Source organism: Schistocerca americana, chromosome 2, assembly GCF_021461395.2.
Source record: "Schistocerca americana isolate TAMUIC-IGC-003095 chromosome 2, iqSchAmer2.1, whole genome shotgun sequence".
Taxonomy (NCBI): Eukaryota; Metazoa; Arthropoda; class Insecta; order Orthoptera; family Acrididae; genus Schistocerca; species Schistocerca americana.
In genome coordinates, this window is record NC_060120.1 from 773,912,028 (window position 1) to 773,932,416 (window position 20,389).

Genomic DNA, 20,389 nt, shown 5'->3' on the forward strand with positions numbered 1-20,389 from the left:
ATATGTAAATAAAAGGTCACAGTCATGATTCATTCCAGTTTTCGAACTTTCGCACATCTCATGATCGAATGACGTCTGTACCTACACTATCTCCACGATCAGTCTTGCCACTATAATTTATTTTGTTTGTTAGACATTTCATTCTAGATTAATTTTCCTTCTTCTTTCACCTTAATGTCACCATCATGTTCTAAAACTGATTAAAAGCTGGTAATGTTTTTACCCAGTATACTAATACATAAACAGTGGCAGAATTTCTCACATGTGCACCGGTTTGGTAAATCATTACGGTCTCTCAGTATGAGAACTTTTGTTGCAAACTTGTTCAGGTACAACAAGAATTTGTAAAATGATTTAATTTAGTGCTATTACCTCTTGTGTTCAAGAAAATTGTAAAATTTTAAGCAAAGCAGTAGATTCTTGTAGCAGCTAGCTCGTAGTTTCTCGCATAGCCCTTGCACTAGTGTCATGCGAATCAAATGTCACGTGATTGTTTGAGTAATGTCAATTCTATATAAAGCACGCATATCTGAAAATCTTGAGCCCATTAGAACATGAATATCACATGCTGACCCCTGCCTTTCCGAATTTTTCAAAATAAATCTGTGCATGATGTCAATAGCCCAAGCTTCATCTGTAAATGTAAGGTGACCCCTATATGCTCTATTAAACAACGTAAAAATGCCGCCATCAGCAGCAATAGTTCAATCTGCAAATATAAGATGACTCTGATTTTTTGAGTGACGAATTTGGGAAAAAACCTCATTTTCTAATCGGGTAGTTGTAATTGAAGTGCCATTCTAGCTTGGTTTTTTAGTATGTTATATTGTGTGTGTGTACGTATATATATTATTAATTATCTAATTATTATTAATATGAATATAATAGAGGGAAACATTCCACATGGGAATAATATATCTAAAAACAAAGATGATGTGACTTACCAAACGAAAGTGCTGGCAGGTCGATAGACACACAAACATACACACAAAATTCAAGCTTTCGCAACCAATGGTTGCTTCGTCAGGAAAGAGGGAAGGAGAGGGAAAGACGAAAGGATGTGGGTTTTAAGGGAGAGGGTAAGGAGTCATTCCAATCCCGGGAGCGGAAAGACTTACCTTAGGGGGAAAAAAGGACAGGTATACACTCGCGCACACACACACACACACACACACACACACACACACACACACACACATATACACATATCCATCCGCACATACACAGACACAAGCAGACATTTGTAAAGGCAAAGGGTTTGGGCAGAGATGTCAGTCGAGGTGGAAGTACAGAGGCAAAGATGTTGTTGACAGACAGGTGAGGTATGAGTGGCGGCAAATTGAAATTAGAAATTAGCGGAGATTGAGGCCTGGCGGATAACGAGAAGAGAGGAAATGCTGAAGGGCAAGTTCCCATCTCCGGAGTTCTGACAGTTTGGTGTTAGTGGGAAGTATCCAGATAACCCGGACGGTGTAACACTGTGCCAAGATGTGCTGGCCGTGCACCAAGGCATGTTTAGCCGCAGGGTGATCCTCATTACCAACAACCACTGTCTGCCTGTGTCCATTCATGCGAATGGACAGTTTGTTGCTGGTCATTCCCACATAGAAAGCTTCACAGTGTAGGCAGGTCAGTTGGTAAATCTTGTGGGTGCTTTCCCCCGTGGCTCTGCCTTTGTTCGTGTACACCTTCCGGGTTACAGGACTGGAGTAGGTGGTGGTGGGAGGGTGCATGGGACAGGTTTTACACCAGGGGCGGTTACAAGGGTAGGAGCCAGAGGGTATGGAAGGTGGTTTGGGGATTTCGTAGGGATGAACTAACAGGTTACGAAGGTTAGGTGGACGGCGGAAAGACACTCTTGGTGGAGTGGGGAGGATTTCATGAAGGATGGATCTCATTTCAGGGCAGGATTTGTGGAAGTTGTATCCCTGCTGGAGAGCCACATTCAGAGTCTGATCCAGTCCCGGAAAGTATCCTGTCACAAGTGGGGCACTTTTGGGGTTCTTCTGTGGGAGGTTCTGGGTTTGAGGAGATGAGGAAGTGGCTCTGGTTACTTGCTTTTGTACCAGGTCGGGAGGGTAGTTGCGGGATGCGAAAGCTGTTTTCAGGTTGTTGGTGTAATGGTTCAGGGATTCCGGACTTGTCCAGATTTGTTTGCCACGAAGACCTAGGCTGTAGGGAAGGGACCGTTTGATGTGGAATGGGTGGCAGCTGTCATAATGGAGGTACTGTTGCTTGTTGGTGGGTTTGATGTGGACGGACGTGTGAAGCTGGCCATTGGACAGGTGGAGGTCAACGTCAAGGAAAGTGGCATGGGATTTGAAGTAGGACCCGGTGATCTGATGGAACCAAAGGAGTTGAGGTCGGATAGGAAATTCTGGAGTTCTTCTTCACTGTGAGCCCAGATCATGAAAATGTCATCAATAAATCTGTACCAAACTTTGGGTTGGCAGGCCTGGGTAACCAAGAAGGCTTCCTCTAAGCGACCCATGAATAGGTTGGCGTACGAGGGGGCCATCCTGGTACCCATGGCTGTTCCCTTTAATTGTTGGTATGTCTGGCCTTCGAAAGTGGAGAAGTTGTGGGTCAGGATGAAGCTGGCTAAGGTAATGAGAAAAGAGGTTTTAGGTAGGGTGGCAGGTGATCAGCGTGGAAGGAAGTGCTCCATTGCAGCGAGGCCCTGGACGTGCGGAATATTTGTATATAAGGAAGTGGCATCAATGGTTACAAGGATGGTTTCCAACCTCAACTCCTTTGGTTCCATCAGATTCACCTGGTCCTACTCCAAATCCCATGCCACTTTCCTTGACGTTGACCTCGACCTGTCCAATGGCCAACTTCACTCGTCCGTCCACATCAAACCCACCAACAAGCAACAGTACCTCCATTATGACAGCTGCCACCCATTCCACATCAAACGGTCCCTTCCCTACAGCCTAGGTCTTCGTGGCAAACGAATCTGCTCCAGTCCGGAATCCCTGAACCATTACACCAACAACTTGAAAACAGCTTTCGCATCCCGCAACTACCCTCCCGACCTGGTACAGAAGCAAATAACCAGAGCCACTTCCTCATCTCCTCAAACCCAGAACCTCCCACAGAAGAACCCCAAAAGTGCCCCACTTGTGACAGGATACTTTCCGGGACTGGATCAGACTCTGAATGTGGCTCTCCAGCAGGGATACAACTTCCTCAAATCCTACCCTGAAATGAGATCCATCCTTCATGAAATCCTCCCCACTCCACCAAGAGTGTCTTTCCGCCGTCCACCTAACCTTCGTAACCTGTTAGTTTATCCCTATGAAATCCCCAAACCACCTTCCCTACCCTCTGGCTCCTACCCTTGTAACCGCCCCCAGTGTAATACCTGTCCCATGCACCCTCCCACCACCACCTACTCCAGTCCTGTAACCCGGAAGGTGTACATGATCAAAGGCAGAGCCACGTGTGAAAGCCCCCACGTGATTTACCAACTGACCTGCCTACACTGTGAAGCTTTCTATGTGGGAATGACCAGCAACAAACTGTCCATTCGCATGAATGGACACAGGCAGACAGTGTTTTTTGGTAATGAGGATCACCCTGTGGCTAAACACGCCTTGGTGCACAGCCAGCACATCTTGGCACAGTGTTACACCGTCCGGGTTATCTGGATACTTCCCACTAACACCAAACTGTCAGAACTCCGGAGATGGGAACTTGCCCTTCAGCATCTCCTCTCTTCTCGTTATCCGCCAGGCCTCAATCTCCGCTAATTTCTAATTTCAATTTGCCGCCGCTCATACCTCACCTGTCTGTCAACAACATCTTTACCTCTGTACTTTCACCTCGACTGACATCTCTGCCCAAACTCTTTGCCTTTACAAATGTCTGCTTGTGTCTGTGTATGTGCGGATGGATATGTGTGTGTGTGCGAGTGTATACCTGCCCTTTTTTCCCCCTAAGGTAAGTCTTTCCGCTCCCGGGATTGGAATGACTCCTTACCCTCTCCCTTAAAACCCACATCCTTTCGTCTTTCCCTCTCCTTCCCTCTTTCCTGACGAAGCAACCGTTGGTTGCGAAAGCTTGAATTTTGTGTGTATGTTTGTGTTTGTTTGTGTGTCTATCGACCAGCCAGCACTTTCGTTTGGTAAGCCACATCATCTTTGTTTTTAGATATATTATTATTATTATTATTATTGGTGTTTTGCCCTTAAAGAGCGCATTTGGACAGTTCCTTTTGCTGCCTTCCTTGCTGCCCAAACTTCCCTCATTCGCTCGCTGTGTTTCTGTTTCCGGTCCTCTGTCCATGCTTCTTGTCGGCTTTGTGTCTTCGGCTTCATCTTGATTGCCTTTTTGGTTGCCCATATTTCTTTCATCTTCTGGCTGTGATCTTGCTTGCGTTCTTCGGTCCATTTTATGCCTGTTCGTTTGTCAATTTGTATCTCATGTAGTTTACTTTTGTTAATGATGTTTCTGAATTTTATTCTGTCGTTTATTGTGTCTGCTGTTATGTTGAGTTGGTTCAGGTCGTTTTCTACCTCTGCCACCCATTTGTTGTTTCTAGTGGTTACCCAGTCAAAGATCTGTTTGGTCAGCCTGTGTGATGGCGTTCTGTATAGGTGTCCATAGAATTGTAGTCTGCGTTTTCTAATCTTTTCTGTTATTGTCTCCTTATGTTTGTACAGTTCCTCTGTAGGTTTCTTGATCCATATTCCATTGTTGTTAGTTGCGCCAAATATTTTCCCTAGACATGTCTGCTTGTGTCTGTGTATGTGCGGTTGGATATGGGTGTGTGTGCGAGTGTATACCTGTCCTTTTTCCCCCTAAGGTAAGTCTTTCCACTCCCGGGATTGGAATGACTCCTTACCCTCTCCCTTAAAACCCACATCCTTTCGTCTTTCCCTCTTTCCTGATGAAGCAACCGTTGGTTGCGAAAGCTTGAATTTTGTGTGTTTGTTTGTGTGTCTATCGACCTGCCAGCGTTTTTTTTTGAGGTCAAAGGACAAGGGCACTGACCTTAATTGTGTACATTGTTTAAATATGGCCATGTTGTGTATCATTTGAAAGCTTGTCCCCATCCCTTTCCGGAATGACTTGTTCCACTGTGCTATCTCTGTCAGAAACAGAAGTTACAGCTACGTTTGTTGAATTTTAAGCACATTTTCAGAAATTCGGGCAGCTACTTATGTTCTACTTGTGCCGTAATTTGTCATCTCACATCATGTACAATAAAAATATCAAATTTGATAAAAATTGGGGATGGTTGGGTTGAAAATGATATCTTATCTAAATTTCATTCACTGCAATGTATGAGCTAAAATCAAACACAAGCAAAGTTTACACAATGCGTATTTACCTCTGCAAAATCTTTAAAATTTCACGCAGTGTTTTACTTAATTTGATGCAGCACTGTAACTGTGGCATATAAAAAACGCAATTCAGTCCTTTATCAAGGGAAGATATCAGACTGTAAGATGTGCAAGTAAATTTTTTTATCCAATAGTTTTCTTAAAAAGTGGTGATAAGTATTGCATATCACCCGGAATGCCGTCTCTCAGCAAAGGCACCAGCATTTGTGAGCAGTACAGCCGTAACAAAAGCAGCCTCAACATGGGATGCAAAGAGCTCATGTGTAGCCGCAAAAGGGTTAAACTGTAGCCCTCATATTCAGTGACACAGTTTCATGATTATATTACCCTCTCCTTGTTTTGCTACCACCACCTCTCCCTCATTTGTTCCTATGAACTTCTCAAACAGTGGTTTGGGGGGGGGGGGGGGGGGGGGATGTCAGTACTTGAAACTGCAAAAATAGGTACTACATTGAAATGTAGTAAAATGTTCCACACACCAACAGCTGAAGGGGAGTAGTTTCCTGTCCTTATTTTTATTCATTGTTTTGTTCTTGTAATTGTCATTACTGTAATATCTTTATTCCTACATTGCTGCTTTCACTTAAATGTAGAAAAAAATGTAGTATGAAACTGATTCTATGGTATTTTTGTGGTTGATTTTCTATTGTCTTCCATTGATTGTAAGAAGAAACAAATTTGCATTGATTGCAGTGACGCAGATGTTGGGTCAGTGACATCCTGTATTGTATGTAAGAAAGAAGCTCGGCAGTCCAGTATCTACTGCAGTCATGCTTGCATTTTGAAACATGCAGAAGAGTCGCAGCAGAATGTTGCTACAGCTGCTTCTGTCACAAAGTCAAACCAGTCAGGTGGAATAAACAAGCATGCAGTGGACCAGTTGTCTCACCACATACCAAAACCACAAACTAGAGTAATAGTATATGAAAGAAGAACTGGAAAACTCCTGAGTGGTAAGTGATGTACTTTAAACAAAATAATATGTAGAGGTTAAACTCATTTTGAATTGCTGTGTGACTGAAATAAGTTAGTGTGAATCACATTTACAGTTTTTTGAAAATAAAAATCACTGTATTCACTAATATCATGGAACATATTCATTAAAACAGAAATATTTATTGTCATTGTGTAATTAACATTTCCTTCCTAAGCAGCAACTGAGGTAAAAAGATGGCAGGAATGGCATGTACAACTAGAAGTAGTAAAATTACAAATTGCCAGGATAAAAGTTTAACATGTTCTGCATAAACACATCTTCCCCCTTCCCCCTGCCTATGAATCATGTCTCATGGATCCTTTGCAAAGAGATCTCCAGAATGTGGAAGATAGTGTTCAAGAGCAGTACAAAGATTTACATGTTTGAAATTTTAGTTCTAATATAATATAACAACCTATTACATTAATTTTAAGAGCCATTTGAAGGTACTGTTTAATTGTGCTATAGTAGTTACCCAACAAATAGCCCCTTAATGCACTCTACAAGAAACTTAATACAGTCCTTTACATTAGGTTCTGTAGCTGATGTAACCTTGTTGAAGATTAAAGAAGTAGAGGAAACATGATGTGTGGTGCAAATACTGGTTAATAAAACTTAAAACCAGTTCTCACTTTGTTACCCTTTCTATTGCTTATACGTGCACATGAAATGTGTAATCTTTTTTAGGGTCAATGGAGATACACACCTGGCCCCCCTGTTGCTCATATTGCCATTGGTTAAAAAGCTGGTGAGAATAATGAAATTACGACACTACCACATGAAAGACTGAAAGCACTATTGTGATCTCTCGCAATATATAGGGCTGTGAAATCTCAAGTACGCATGTATGGATATCTGTAATATGAAAGTGTTTCTCTTCGTGCCCCAGATTAATAAAGTAGTTCCATTTTTTTCCTTTCTCAAGTATGATCTGTCAGGTTGTTTTTTTTTTTTTTTTTTTTTTTTTTTTTTTTTTTTTTTTTTTTTTTTTTTTTTTTTTTTTTTTTTTTAATGATGATTTATCTGACAATCAGTTGCTATGTATTCTGTTAAGTGTAATGTGTGCAGCAGCTCTCTTCGCCTGACTATGAAAGGCTTTTGATTTAATGCTGACTTTCATATACACGTAATTTGCAGTTGAAATGCTTCAAATCACTCAACATAGTGCCACTATAAAGATAGCCTCGTGACTGACATCTGCTTGTAGAAACGTGTGTATGATTTGTACACACTCTCAAGCATGTTTCCATTGGTATGCGTGCATAATAGAAAATCGATCAAGCTTCAGGTTGTTCAAGCTGTCCAAATGTTTGTGCAGAATTATCCTACACAAGTGGTCAAGCCTACAGTTTAATTATTAAGAGTCATGGCATATGAGTAATACATACAATAAATTCTAATTGATGGAGTAGTAGGTATGTTGAAACATTCCTCTGCAGTGCTGTATTGAACAACATACTACCAGACCTTTTAAATCATCAAGCCAAACCTTGAGCTTCATTAGATGTAGGGATATATGAAAACACTGTTCAGACTGTCCATGGTACTAGTTCGCCAATCATTAACTTATCATGTTGAGTTTTTGAAAATTATCCTCGTTTCATATCTTTCAAACACTTGATATGCCATTCCAAAGATATCTGAAAAGCTTTGGATGCAGTGCCACAAGGTTGACAGATAACATAAATACAATAATAAGCAGCATCTTCACAAGTATATCATTTGTTCAGATAATTTTTGTCTATTTGACAAGCTTATGCAATACTGGTTTGGGTGTGCCCCAACGAAGAGGGAAAGGGAGTGTCACTAACGCTCTTCCTATGCACGAGTGGTTTAGCAAAAAGGATCAGCAGCAGTCTGACTGTTCACTTCACTGATACCTCTCAGGAATGCTTTGTACTAACAAAACTGTAATCAAAATGACCCTAAGAAAAAATTCTACAGTTAAATTCTGCACAGTGGGATGCCAAGGGACCCTAAGATGCTCTATTATATGAGGGGTTCAGAAGCAAAAGGGTACAAGTGACAGTTCCCAGAAAAATGGGAACAGTGTATCTAGAGCATGGTAAAACATGTAATATTGTTGTGGCAAAGGGATAAAAGTGAAAGACCACTGTGTGCTGCTCTGTGGTAAACAAAAAGAAAACTAAACAGTGGAAACTCCAGGTAGGAATATCAACAGTGTAGGAAAAGACAGATTGCTACTTACGTTCTAGAAGACATGTCAAGTTGCAGACAGGCACAATTAATAAACACTTACATAAACCTTTTGGCCACAGACTTCATCAGTTAAAAAAAAGTGCGTGTGCGTGTTCACACACACACACACACACACACACACACACACACACACACACACAGCTGGCACATGGTCGCCAATTCCAGCATCTCAGGTCTGAATGCATCTCAGGTCTGAATGCAGCTATCACTTGGGATGCAAGCAGCAATCTGGAGGGGGCAGGGAAGGGGAAGGGGTACAAGTGTATGGATGGGGGGAGAGAGAAATGTGTTATGGGGTAGTGTGCAGGGAGGAGGTGAGGTCATGGGGCAGGGAGGTGGGGGAAAAAAAGCAGCAAAAAAGAAGAGGAGCGGGGAAAGATGTGCGGATACATTGACAAAGGGGTGGAAATAAACAGGGTGGGAAATAAGAAAGGGGAGAAGACAATAGGACAGAGTAGGTAGTAACCATTGGATGGAGGGTGTGGGGACAGTATGTTACTGTAGGTTTAGGCCGGGCAGGAGCACAGATCATTGTGGCGAAGGGTAGGGATCAGGAGTAAAATAGGGATAGACTAGGATGCTATGGAGGCTGAGTGGGCTACAGACACCACTTTAGGAGGTGTGGCAAGTATCTTGGCTAGGTTATCCAACCTCCATCTGCGCAGTTCAAAAAAGCTGCCGGCCGTGGTGGTCTTGCGGTTCTAGGCGCGCAGTCCGGAACCGCGCGACTGCTACGGTCGCAGGTTTGAATCCTGCCTCGTGCATGGATGTGTGTGATGTCCTTAGGTTAGTTAGGTTTAAGTAGTTCTAAGTTCTAGGGGACTGATGACCACAGATGTTAAGTCCCATAGTGCTCAGAGCCATTTGAACCATTTGAATCAAAAAAGCTACTGGTGGTGGGAAGGATCCAAATGGCTAGGGTAGTGAAGCAGTCGTTGAAATCAAGTGTGTTATGTTCAGCTGCATGTTGTGCCACAGGGTGGTCTACGTTGCTCTTGGCCACAGTTGGACGGTGGCTGTTCATCCTTGTGGGCAGCTGGTTGGTAGTCATACCAATATAAAAATCTGTGCAATGATTGCAGCAGAGCTGGAAATAAGATGACTGCTTTTGCAAGTGGCCCGACTTCTGATGGGATACAGTAAACCTGTGATGGGACAGGAATAGGAAGTGCTGGGTAGGTGGATTGAGCAGGTTTTGCACTTGGGTCTTCCACAGGCATATGATCATTGTGGCGAAGGGTAGGGATCAGGAGTAAAATAGGGATGGACTAGGATGCTATGGAGGCTGAGTGGGCTACAGACACCACTTTAGGAGGTGTGGCAAGTATCTTGGCTAGGATGTCTCTCATTTCAGGGCATGATGATAGGTAATCAAAGCCCTGGCCAAGCATGTGGTTCAGCTGTTCCACTCCACGATGGTACTGGGTAATGAAGGGAACACTCCTTTGTGGCTGGTTCTGAGGGATGGTGGGAGGATTGGGAATGTCAGGGGAAATGGCACAGGAGATCTGTTGTGGACTAGGTCTGTGAGATAGTGCCTGTCTTTGAAGGCCTTGGTGAAACCCTCAGCATACTGAGCAAGGGAGTTTTTGTCACTGCAGATATGCTGTCCCCAGGTGGCCAGGGCTACATGGGAGGGATTTTTTGGTGTGAAAGGGATGACAGCTGTCAAAATGCGGGTGCTGTTGGTGGTTGGTAGGTTTAGTGTGGACAGAGGTGCAGCTGGAGCCGTCAAAGAGGAGGATGTCATCATCTAGTCTGGTGGTGTGCTAGGTTGAGGAAGACCATGTGAAGTGGATGAGAGAGAAAGTTAAGACCTAGTCCTTAAACAGAAGAGGAAAGAGAGTTGCAAGATGTCACAAAGCAGTTGGCACCAAAGAGAGAAATGTTCATTTGTACCTAACAAAACCCAACAGAAAAGGCAAAACTCTCCGAATGTCATCTTTTCACCTCTGTACAACCAAACTCGAATGCTTAAACTTCCTAAATATGAAAATCTTCAGGAAATACATTCCATTTATCCCGCCTATACAACTTTAATTCTACCACAAGAAGGACAACCAAGAACAGCAACTAGGGATGACCCACTTCAAGAGCTTAAACCAGATATTGAGAAAAACTTTCTGGAGTCAGATTATGAATAGACTGTTTCTTATTTAGTAGCGCTACTTTAAATTGTGTATCAATAAAATGCATTAGGTTATAATGATTAGTGTTCTATATTATCTCAATAACCTTTTTATATTGCACTAGAAGAGGGGGAATGATCCAGGTGGTGTGAAATTATTTTCAGTAGTGGGATGACACATTAAAAATCATTCTTTCTTATTTTGTTTCGTTTTGGCAAGCTACAAAAGGTGTGGTGTTCATGAAACATTATGTAAATGTTTTGTTATAACTCAAAATAGCAATTTTATAATAATTGATGTAATAACAAATCATAACAAAACATAAATCAAATTTTTAACTCTCATTATTCTGGAATCAAAGGGATACAAGTGCATCAGACTTTTACAAATTATGATATAACTGATTGTTTATATTAACCTTTTATTCCAGTATGCAGATGGATAATGGTACAGACTATTTTTATGTATTTAAAAAATCCATATTGCAATATCAAAATATTCAGAAACTGTGTAACTTTTAACTTCAGTTTTCTCAAAACTACAAAAAGGGTACTTATAACCATTTGCTTCGGAGCCCCTCATTCATAAATGTATCAACATGTCTATTCCCCACTTGCAATATATCTAGAAATATTAAGTTCATTATTTGATACTGTAATTGTTCTTACCTCTCTCTCTCTCTCTCTCTCTCTCTCTCTCTCTCTCTCTCTCTCTCTCACGCACACACGCACCTACCTTATTAGAGCTCCAAAGATTGAGATTGAGCAACTGTTAATTTAATAATAATTTGTGAATCAGTTCATTTTACAATCTGATGTGTTCAGATTTTGTTGCAACTGAAATATTTCTGTAATTTTTTATTACTTAATATAAGGAATCACACATATTTTAAAAAATTTCAGGTAAAAATGCCCCAACTTTGGGAAATCTAAAGAACTGGTTGAAGGAGAATCCTACATTTGAAGTAGTGAAACCTAGTGAAGTAACATCAAGCCGAGTAGCTGGGAAGTTGATGTTTCAACATACAAGGAACACAACTGTCCAGACACCACAGGCAAACTTGGAAGAAACTCAGCAGAAGATTTCTCCATCACAGCCAAAGCCATCACCTCAGCAGAAAAGTATTTTATCATACTATCAGCCTGCAAATCAAGCTGTTAACACAGAGGCATCTCAACAGAAACAAGGTGTCCAGAATAAACACTCAGTGGTACAGTCAAAACCAGCACCACACCCACAGAAAGTAATAATTAAGTCACATAATATTACAGACCAGCCTAAAGGACAGCATGTACTATTTGCTTCAGTGAAGGCACCAAAGATCCAGAAACAAACTATTCTCATACCTCCTGAGCAAACAAATAAACTGAGCGTTAAAACAGTGTCCAAGCCAGCTGTTAGTAGTGCTAAATCGGAACCTAAGTCACCAGTTTCCCCCCCACCCTCAAACAAAGGACACATCCAGAATGTAAAGCCATTGCCTATCAATGCTTTACCAAAGGTTTCAGTTACACCAACAGTGAAGGAGTCAGATAAAACACCAATAAAGAAGGTGGAGAGTAAACGATTTTCCTCAGATTCAACTAAGAAAGAGGAAGATAAAGAAAAAGATAAGGAAAAGGAGAAAGAGAGAGAAAAGGAAAAGGATAAAGAAAAAAATCCTGGCCCAGAACCAATTAGGCTTAATGTGCGCAAAACGCTTAAAGAACTGTTGCAGTCCCGCATCCAGGAATGTTCTGATCTTCATGTAACTGAAGAAGAGATACAGGACATTGCCCTGAATATAGAGGAAGAAATGCATTCATATTTCAGGGATACTGGTATTAAGTACAAATCCAAATATAGAAGTTTAGTATTTAATATTAAAGATCCCAAAAACTTAACACTTTTTCGAAAAATAGCTGAAAAATCAGTTACACCTCATCAGCTAGTGAGACTTTCACCTGAGGAACTAGCAAATCAGGAATTAGCACAATGGCGAGAAAGGGAGGCAAAACACCAAATAGAAATGATAAAAAAGAATGAATTAGATTTGTTATCCCTAACAAAAACCTATGTAATGAAAACTCATAAAGGAGAACAAGTTATAGAGGCAGATGAGGCCATAAAAGCAGAAGTGCCTGAATTGGTTGACCCATCGACAGTGCCTGATGTTTCCTCTCTTTCAGGAAGCGTAATTCCATCAACAGTTGGAGAGAAGAAACCAGAGGTGAAAGAACAGGAAAAGACCAAAGATAAAATTAAAGATTCTAAAGATAAAGACAGAATTAAAAAGGAAGATAAAGACAAAAATATTGAAAATGAAAAATCAAAACATGAAAAGAAGTCAAGTAAAGACAAAAGTGAAAAACATAGAAAGGATGAGAGAGAATCCTCAAAACGGGATCACCATCACCATCATCATCATGGCTGTAGTCGAAGTGATAGAGACAAACGACACGAAAGTAGGGATCATAAAGAAAAACACAAACGATCTGAAAAAAGTAAACATGATTTGGAGAAGAATAGGGACCATTACAATACTGATGTGAAGAAAGAAAAGAAAGTTGATGAGAATGATAAAGAGGAAAAATCGTACAAAAAGAGCGATTCGGGTGAAAGTGATGAAATAATCAAGCATAAACATTCTGACCATGATAATAAGACTGGAAAAGGATTCACAGAAACTGAGGAGTATAAACCAAGTGTACAATTTGTTAAGGTGGAATCACAAGATATCGATGAAATTATTGACCAGGAGTCTTCGCAAGCAGATCAAGAAAGAATACCTGATGTGGTCTGTATTCCTTCACTCGACTTTGGTGTTACCATCTGGCAAGGGTTTGTCAATATGCCAGATGTTTCAAGATTTTATGCCACTGTGCAACTTTCATCGGGTGATGTGACTACTTCTGAACTTCCCTCTGCAATTGAAATTGTTGGTAGAATTATGCCTGATACAGTCTGGGATTATATATCAAAAATGAAAAAAACTGGAACAAAAGAAATAATAGTCCTTCGATTTACAGCAGCCAATGATGCTGAAAGAATACCGTATATGACACTGTATTCCTATCTAAATGCAAGAAACAGAATGGGAGTTGTTGGTAGTGTGTCAAGAACAATCAAGGACTTCTATATAATGCCACTCTCAGGCCACACACCTTTACCCCAGATTCTGTTGCCAATTGATGGTACTGGATTTGAAGATATCAGGCCTCATTTGTTGCTTGGAATTTTGGTGAGAACCAAGAGAAAGAGGCTGGCACCAGAGAACGAGTATGTTGCTAAAGCACCTAGACATGGTGGTGTAGTGAGGACAGTTGAGAGGAGCTATACTCCACCATTACCTGGCGCAGGACCTGATGCAGTAGGTAGTTTGACTCCCCCTCATCCTCCACCAAGTGTGTCTGACAGTTATACACCGCCAATTTCACCAACTCAGTCACTGTATGCCGGATCACAGCAACAGCTCAGTTTACAGTCCAGATGGTCTGATGACAGAGATTCTGACAAAGATTCTACAGATGATCAAGTCCGAGGTTTCAAGAAATCGGGCCAGCCTTACACTGCAGATGACGATGATGCGCCATATAGTCCTGGTGAAAGTGATGACTATCAAGAAGATTCAGGGGAAGATAACATGCAGTCACCACTGAACACAAAATCAGAACTAGAGCGAAAAATGGAGGAACTGAACAGGAAGATTGAAGAACAGAAACAACAAATTCAGACCATCAGTAGTGCTATTGTCAGCTCTGATTCTGTAGCTGCTGCTTGTGGCCCTAAACAGTATCAGGTATTGTACCTTTTTAAAATTATGTTTTTGGTTTAAGTAGTACTGTAATCAGATATTCATATAGGATATTGTTGCATGCTAACTGTTGAATTTAGATGAAAATTTTCAGATAAGAAATACTGAGAGGCACCACTCACTAGCAAATGAATGATATGGCACAAAGCTACTCAGAAAATTATGTTTTATTCAAAGCTTTCACATTGCGGTTGGCTGGAGAAATGCTGCTTTGTGAGCAGGCTATATATATATATATATATATATATATATATATACACACACACTCCTGGAAATGGAAAAAAGAACACATTGACACCGGTGTGTCAGACCCACCATACTTGCTCCGGACACTGCGAGAAGGCTGTACAAGCAATGATCACACGCACGGCACAGCGGACACACCAGGAACCGCGGTGTTGGCCGTCGAATGGCGCTAGCTGCGCAGCATTTGTGCACCGCTGCCGTCAGTGTCAGCCAGTTTGCCGTGGCATACGGAGCTCCATCGCAGTCTTTAACACTGGTAGCATGCCGCGACAGCGTGGACGTGAACCGTATGTGCAGTTGACGGACTTTGAGCGAGGGCGTATAGTGGGCATGCGGGAGGCCGGGTGGACGTACCGCCGAATTGCTCAACACGTGGGGCGTGAGGTCTCCACAGTACATCAATGTTGTCGCCAGTGGTCGGCGGAAGGTGCACGTGCCCGTCGACCTGTGACCGGACTGCAGTGACGCACGGATGCACGCCAAGACCGTAGGATCCTACGCAGTGCCGTAGGGGACCGCACCGCCACTTCCCAGCAAATTAGGGACACCGTTGCTCCTGGGGTATCGGCAAGGACCATTCGCAACCGTCTCCATGAAGCTGGGCTACGGTCCCGCACACCGTTAGGCCGTCTTCCGCTCACGCGCCAACATCGTGCAGCCTGCCTCCAGTGGTGTCGCGACAGGCGTGAATGGAGGGACGAATGGAGACGTGTTGTCTTCAGCGATGAGAGTCGCTTCTGCCTTGGTGCCAATGATGGTCGTATGCGTGTTTGGCGCCGTGCAGGTGAGCGCCACAATCAGGACTGCATACGACCGAGGCACACAGGGCCAACACCCGGCATCATGGTGTGGGGAGCGATCTCCTACACTGGCCGTACACCACTGGTGATCGTCGAGGGGACACTGAATAGTGCACGGTACATCCAAACCGTCATCGAACCCATCGTTCTACCATTCCTAGACCGGCAAGGGAACTTGCTGTTCCAACAGGACAATGCACGTCCGCATGTATCCCGTGCCACCCAACGTGCTCTAGAAGGTGTAAGTCAACTACCCTGGCCAGCAAGATCTCCGGATCTGTCCCCCATTGAGCATGTTTGGGACTGGGTGAAGCGTCGTCTCACGCGGTCTGCACGTCCAGCACGAACGCTGGTCCAACTGAGGCGCCAGGTGGAAATGGCATGGCAAGCCGTTCCACAGGACTACATCCAGAATCTCTACGATCGTCTCCATGGGAGAATAGCAGCCTGCATTGCTGCGAAAGGTGGATATACACTGTACTAGTGCCGACATTGTGCATGCTCTGTTGCCTGTGTCTATGTGCCTGTGGTTCTGTCAGTGTGATCATGTGATGTATCTGACCCCAGGAATGTGTCAATAAAGTTTCCCCTTCATGGGACAATGAATTCACGGTGTTCTTATTTCAATTTCCAGGAATATATATATATATATGAAATGCTGCTTTGTGAGCAGGCTATATATATATATATATAACGAAAGAGCTGGCAGGTCGATAGACACACAAACATACACACAAAATTCAAGCTTTCGCAACAAACTGTTGCCTCATCAGGAAAGAGGGAAGGAGAGGGGAAGACGAAAGGAAGTGGGTTTTAAGGGAGAGGGTAAGGAGTCATTCCAATCCCGGGAGTGGAAAGACTTACCTTTGGGGGAAAAAAGGACAGGTATACACTCGCACACACGCACATATCCATCCATACATACAGACACAAGCAGACATATTTAAAGACAAAGAGTTTGGGGAGAGATGTCAGTCGAGGTGGAAGTACAGAGGCAAAGAAGTTGTTGAAAGACAGGTGAGGTATGAGTGGCGGCAACTTGAAATTAGCGGAGATTGAGGCCTGTCGGATAACGAGAAGAGAGGATATACTGAAGGGCAAGTTCCCATCTCCGGAGTTCGGATAGGTTGGTGTTGGTGGGAAGTATCCAGATATCCCGGACGGTGTAACACTGTGCCAAGATGTGCTGGCTGTGCACCAAGGCATGTTTAGCCACAGGGTGATCCTCATTACCAACAAACACTGTCTGCCTGTGTCCATTCATGCGAATGGACAGTTTGTTGCTGGTCATTCCCACATAGAATGCATCACAGTGTAGGCAGGTCAGGTGGGTGCTTTCACACGTGACTCTGCCTTTGATGGTGTACACCTTCCGGGTTACAGGACTGGAGTAGGTGGTGGTGGGAGGGTGCATGGGACAGGTTTTGCACTGGGGGCGGTTACAAGGATAGGAGCCAGAGGGTAGGGAAGGAGGTTTGGGGATTTTCTTTTCAGGGCAGGATTTGAGGAAGTCGTATCCCTGCTGGAGAGCCACATTCAGAGTCTGGTCCAGTCCCGGAAAGTATCCTGTCACAAGTGGGGCACTTTTGTGGTTCTTCTGTGGGGGATTCTGGGTTTGAGGGGATGAGGAAGTGGCTCTGGTTATTTGCTTCTGTACCAGGTCGGGAGGGTAGTTGCGGGATGTGAAAGCTATTGTCAGGTTGTTGGTGTAATGGTTCAGGGATTCCGGACTGGAGCAGATTTGTTTGCCACGAAGACCTAGGCTGTAGGGAAGGGACCGTTTGATGTGGAATGGGTGGCAGCTGTCATAATGGAGGTACTGTTGCTTGTTGGTAGGTTTGATGTGGAAATCCTTTCCTTTCACGCCGATCACCTGCCACCCTACCTAAAACCTCTTTCCTCATTACCTTAGCCAGCTTCATCCTGACCCACAACTTCTTCACTTTTGAAGGCCAGACATACCAACAATTAAAGGGAACAGCCATGGGTACCAGGATGGCCCCCTCGTACGCCGACCTATTCATGGGTCGCTTAGAGGAAGCCTTCTTGGTTACCCAGGTCTGCCAACCCAAAGTTTGGTACAGATTTATTGATGACATCTTCATGATCTGGACTCACAGTGAAGAAGAACTCCAGAATTTCCTATCCAACCTCAACTCCTTTGCTTCCATCAGATTCACCTGGTCCTACTCCAAATCCCATGCCACTTTCCTTGACGTTGACCTCGACCTGTCCAATGGCCAACTTCACACGTCCGTCCACATCAAACCCACCAACAAGCAACAGTACCTCCATTATGACAGCTGCCACCCATTCCACATCAAACGGTCCCTTCCCTACAGCCTAGGTCTTCGTGGCAAACGAATCTGCTCCAGTCCGGAATCCCTGAACCATTACACCAACAACTTGAAAACAGCTTTCGCATCCCGCAACTACCCTCCCGACCTGGTACAGAAGCAAATAACCAGAGCCACTTCCTCATCTCCTCAAACCCAGAACCTCCCACAGAAGAACCCCAAAAGTGCCCCACTTGTGACAGGATACTTTCCGGGACTGGATCAGACTCTGAATGTGGCTCTCCAGCAGGGATACAACTTCCTCAAATCCTACCCTGAAATGAGATCCATCCTTCATGAAATCCTCCCCACTCCACCAAGAGTGTCTTTCCGCCGTCCACCTAACCTTCGTAACCTGTTAGTTTATCCCTATGAAATCCCCAAACCACCTTCCCTACCCTCTGGCTCCTACCCTTGTAATCGCCCCCGGTGTAAAACCTGTCCCATGCACCCTCCCACCACCACCTACTCCAGTCCTGTAACCCGGAAGGTGTACACTATCAAAGGCAGAGCCACGTGTGAAAGCACCCACGTGATTTACCAACTGACCTGCCTACACTGTGATGCATTCTATGTGGGAATGACCAGCAACAAACTGTCCATTCGCATGAATGGACACAGGCAGACAGTGTTTGTTGGTAATGAGGATCACCCTTTGGCTAAACGTGTCTTGGTGCACAGCCAGCACATCTTGGCACAGTGTTACACCGTCCGGGTTATCTGGATACTTCCCACCAACACCAACCTATCCGAACTCTGGAGATAGGAATTTGCCCTTCAATATATCCTCTCTTCTCGTTATCCGCCAGGCCTCAATCTCCGCTAATTTCAAGTTGCCGCCACTCATACCTCACCTGTCTTTCAACAACTTTCTTGCCTCTACACTTCCGCCTCGACTGACATCTCTGCCCAAACTCTTTGTCTTTAAATATGTCTGCTTGTGTCTGTATGTGTGGATGGATATGTGTGTGTGTGAGAGTGTATACCTGTCCTTTTTTCCCCCTAAGGTAAGTCTTTCCGCTCCCGGGATTGGAATGACTCCTTACCCTCTCCCTTAAAACCCACATTCTTTCGTCTTTCCCTCTCCTTCCCTCTTTCCTGATGAGGCAACAGTTTGTTGCGAAAGCTTGAATTTTGTGTGTTTGTTTGTGTGTCTGTCGACCTGCCAGCACTTATATATATATATAAAATTTTCTTTTTGGGGGTGGGGGGGGGAGTGTTATGTAGGAAAGGGGAAACTGTTTGACATGAAAGGTTCTAAAGTATTGTTAGGATAAGGACAGGAGGAAGCAGATAGTTCTCATAGCAGTGGCATCCACATTTTGTCACTGTCACTGAGAGCCAAATGTCTCCTCATTTCCTAATTCTTTCATACCTGCAGGACGTATTTGGGAGGTCCGCCAGTCACTTCTATTGGAATTTCATCTCAGTTGTCATTCATAAAAGGAATAGGAGACAACACTGGGGAAGCGTATTGCTATTTTAAAGTAGGATTACTACAGCACTTGAATGACAAATAATACACATTTGGTGTAACTTGGATAAAGGATACTACCAAAAATCCAAGTCTTCTTGCTTTATAAACAGTCCCTGATGAACAGTTCATCACCAGTCATAATAGAGAATGGCAATTATAGTTATCTTGTAAGAGATAACGAAAATGGTAGTAGAAAACAGTCGTAAGTAGGGACCGGAAGAATTCATATTTTGCAATATATGTGCAAAACTTGCTTCAAAATGTGAAAATGTGAATTTACCTAATAGATTCTATTCCACAGTGAATTTTGTCCAGATGAACTATTTTACAAGAGTTAGTTTGAAATAGCTTCGTTTTCTGCATATGAATATTGAAAATGTAAACAATTTTCAGTTACTAGTATTGCACATCAGGAGGCAAAGCCCTGTTTGGAAAGATAATATGTGTAAGAATGTGTTTGCAAAATAAAAAGTATGTGAACACAACAAAGTATAAGTGCTCTGGTCCCATGTCAAATGTGGGTGGCTGAGTGATCTGCTAAATATGGCGGTGTGTAATGCAACATAGCTTTCATTCATCTGTGGGACCTAATATCTTATAACAAAAAAAAATGTAAGTTTGTTCGTTAGCTAAAGTCCAAGAGTCGGTATAATGTGGACAATTTTAACATGACCATTTTAGGTGATTGTTGTTTTGGGCTACAGTTAGATTGAATACTACCAAAGGTTGGACCTGAACTGCCTCATTAACAGTAGTCTGCCAAACTCAACAAGCAATTGTGTGATAGTCATTTCTGAATGCTTTCTTTCTTTTCTTATTTTGAAATGAATGAAGTGATTAATCCTTGTCCATCAAAGTTTTTGATAACGACCCTCACAACACCAGAAGGGATCAGTGACCCTGTGACTGTGTGTCAGTTCTGTTTTCGCATAACATGGGTGTAGGCTGCAGCCCTGTTATAGGGAGGCAGGGCTCGGTTACCAACACTACTAGTCTCCTTTCTGGCAGGTAAAATTCTTGTTTGTAATACACTCATGGCCATCTGGTGTATACAGTGTCCA

At 43.1% G+C, this 20,389-nt stretch overlaps 1 protein-coding gene across 2 annotated transcripts in view; it reads left to right on the plus strand.

Moving 5' to 3' along the window:
- The window catches only part of LOC124595168, a 236,997-nt gene that overhangs the window by 203,535 nt on the left and 13,073 nt on the right, over positions 1 to 20,389 (plus strand). For both annotated transcript variants that reach the window (XM_047133780.1, XM_047133781.1), the window contains exons 15-16: positions 6,045 to 6,304; positions 11,579 to 14,454. In XM_047133780.1, coding sequence (XP_046989736.1) covers positions 6,045 to 6,304; positions 11,579 to 14,454 — 3,136 coding nt within the window. The remainder of the gene's footprint in view (positions 1 to 6,044; positions 6,305 to 11,578; positions 14,455 to 20,389) is intronic.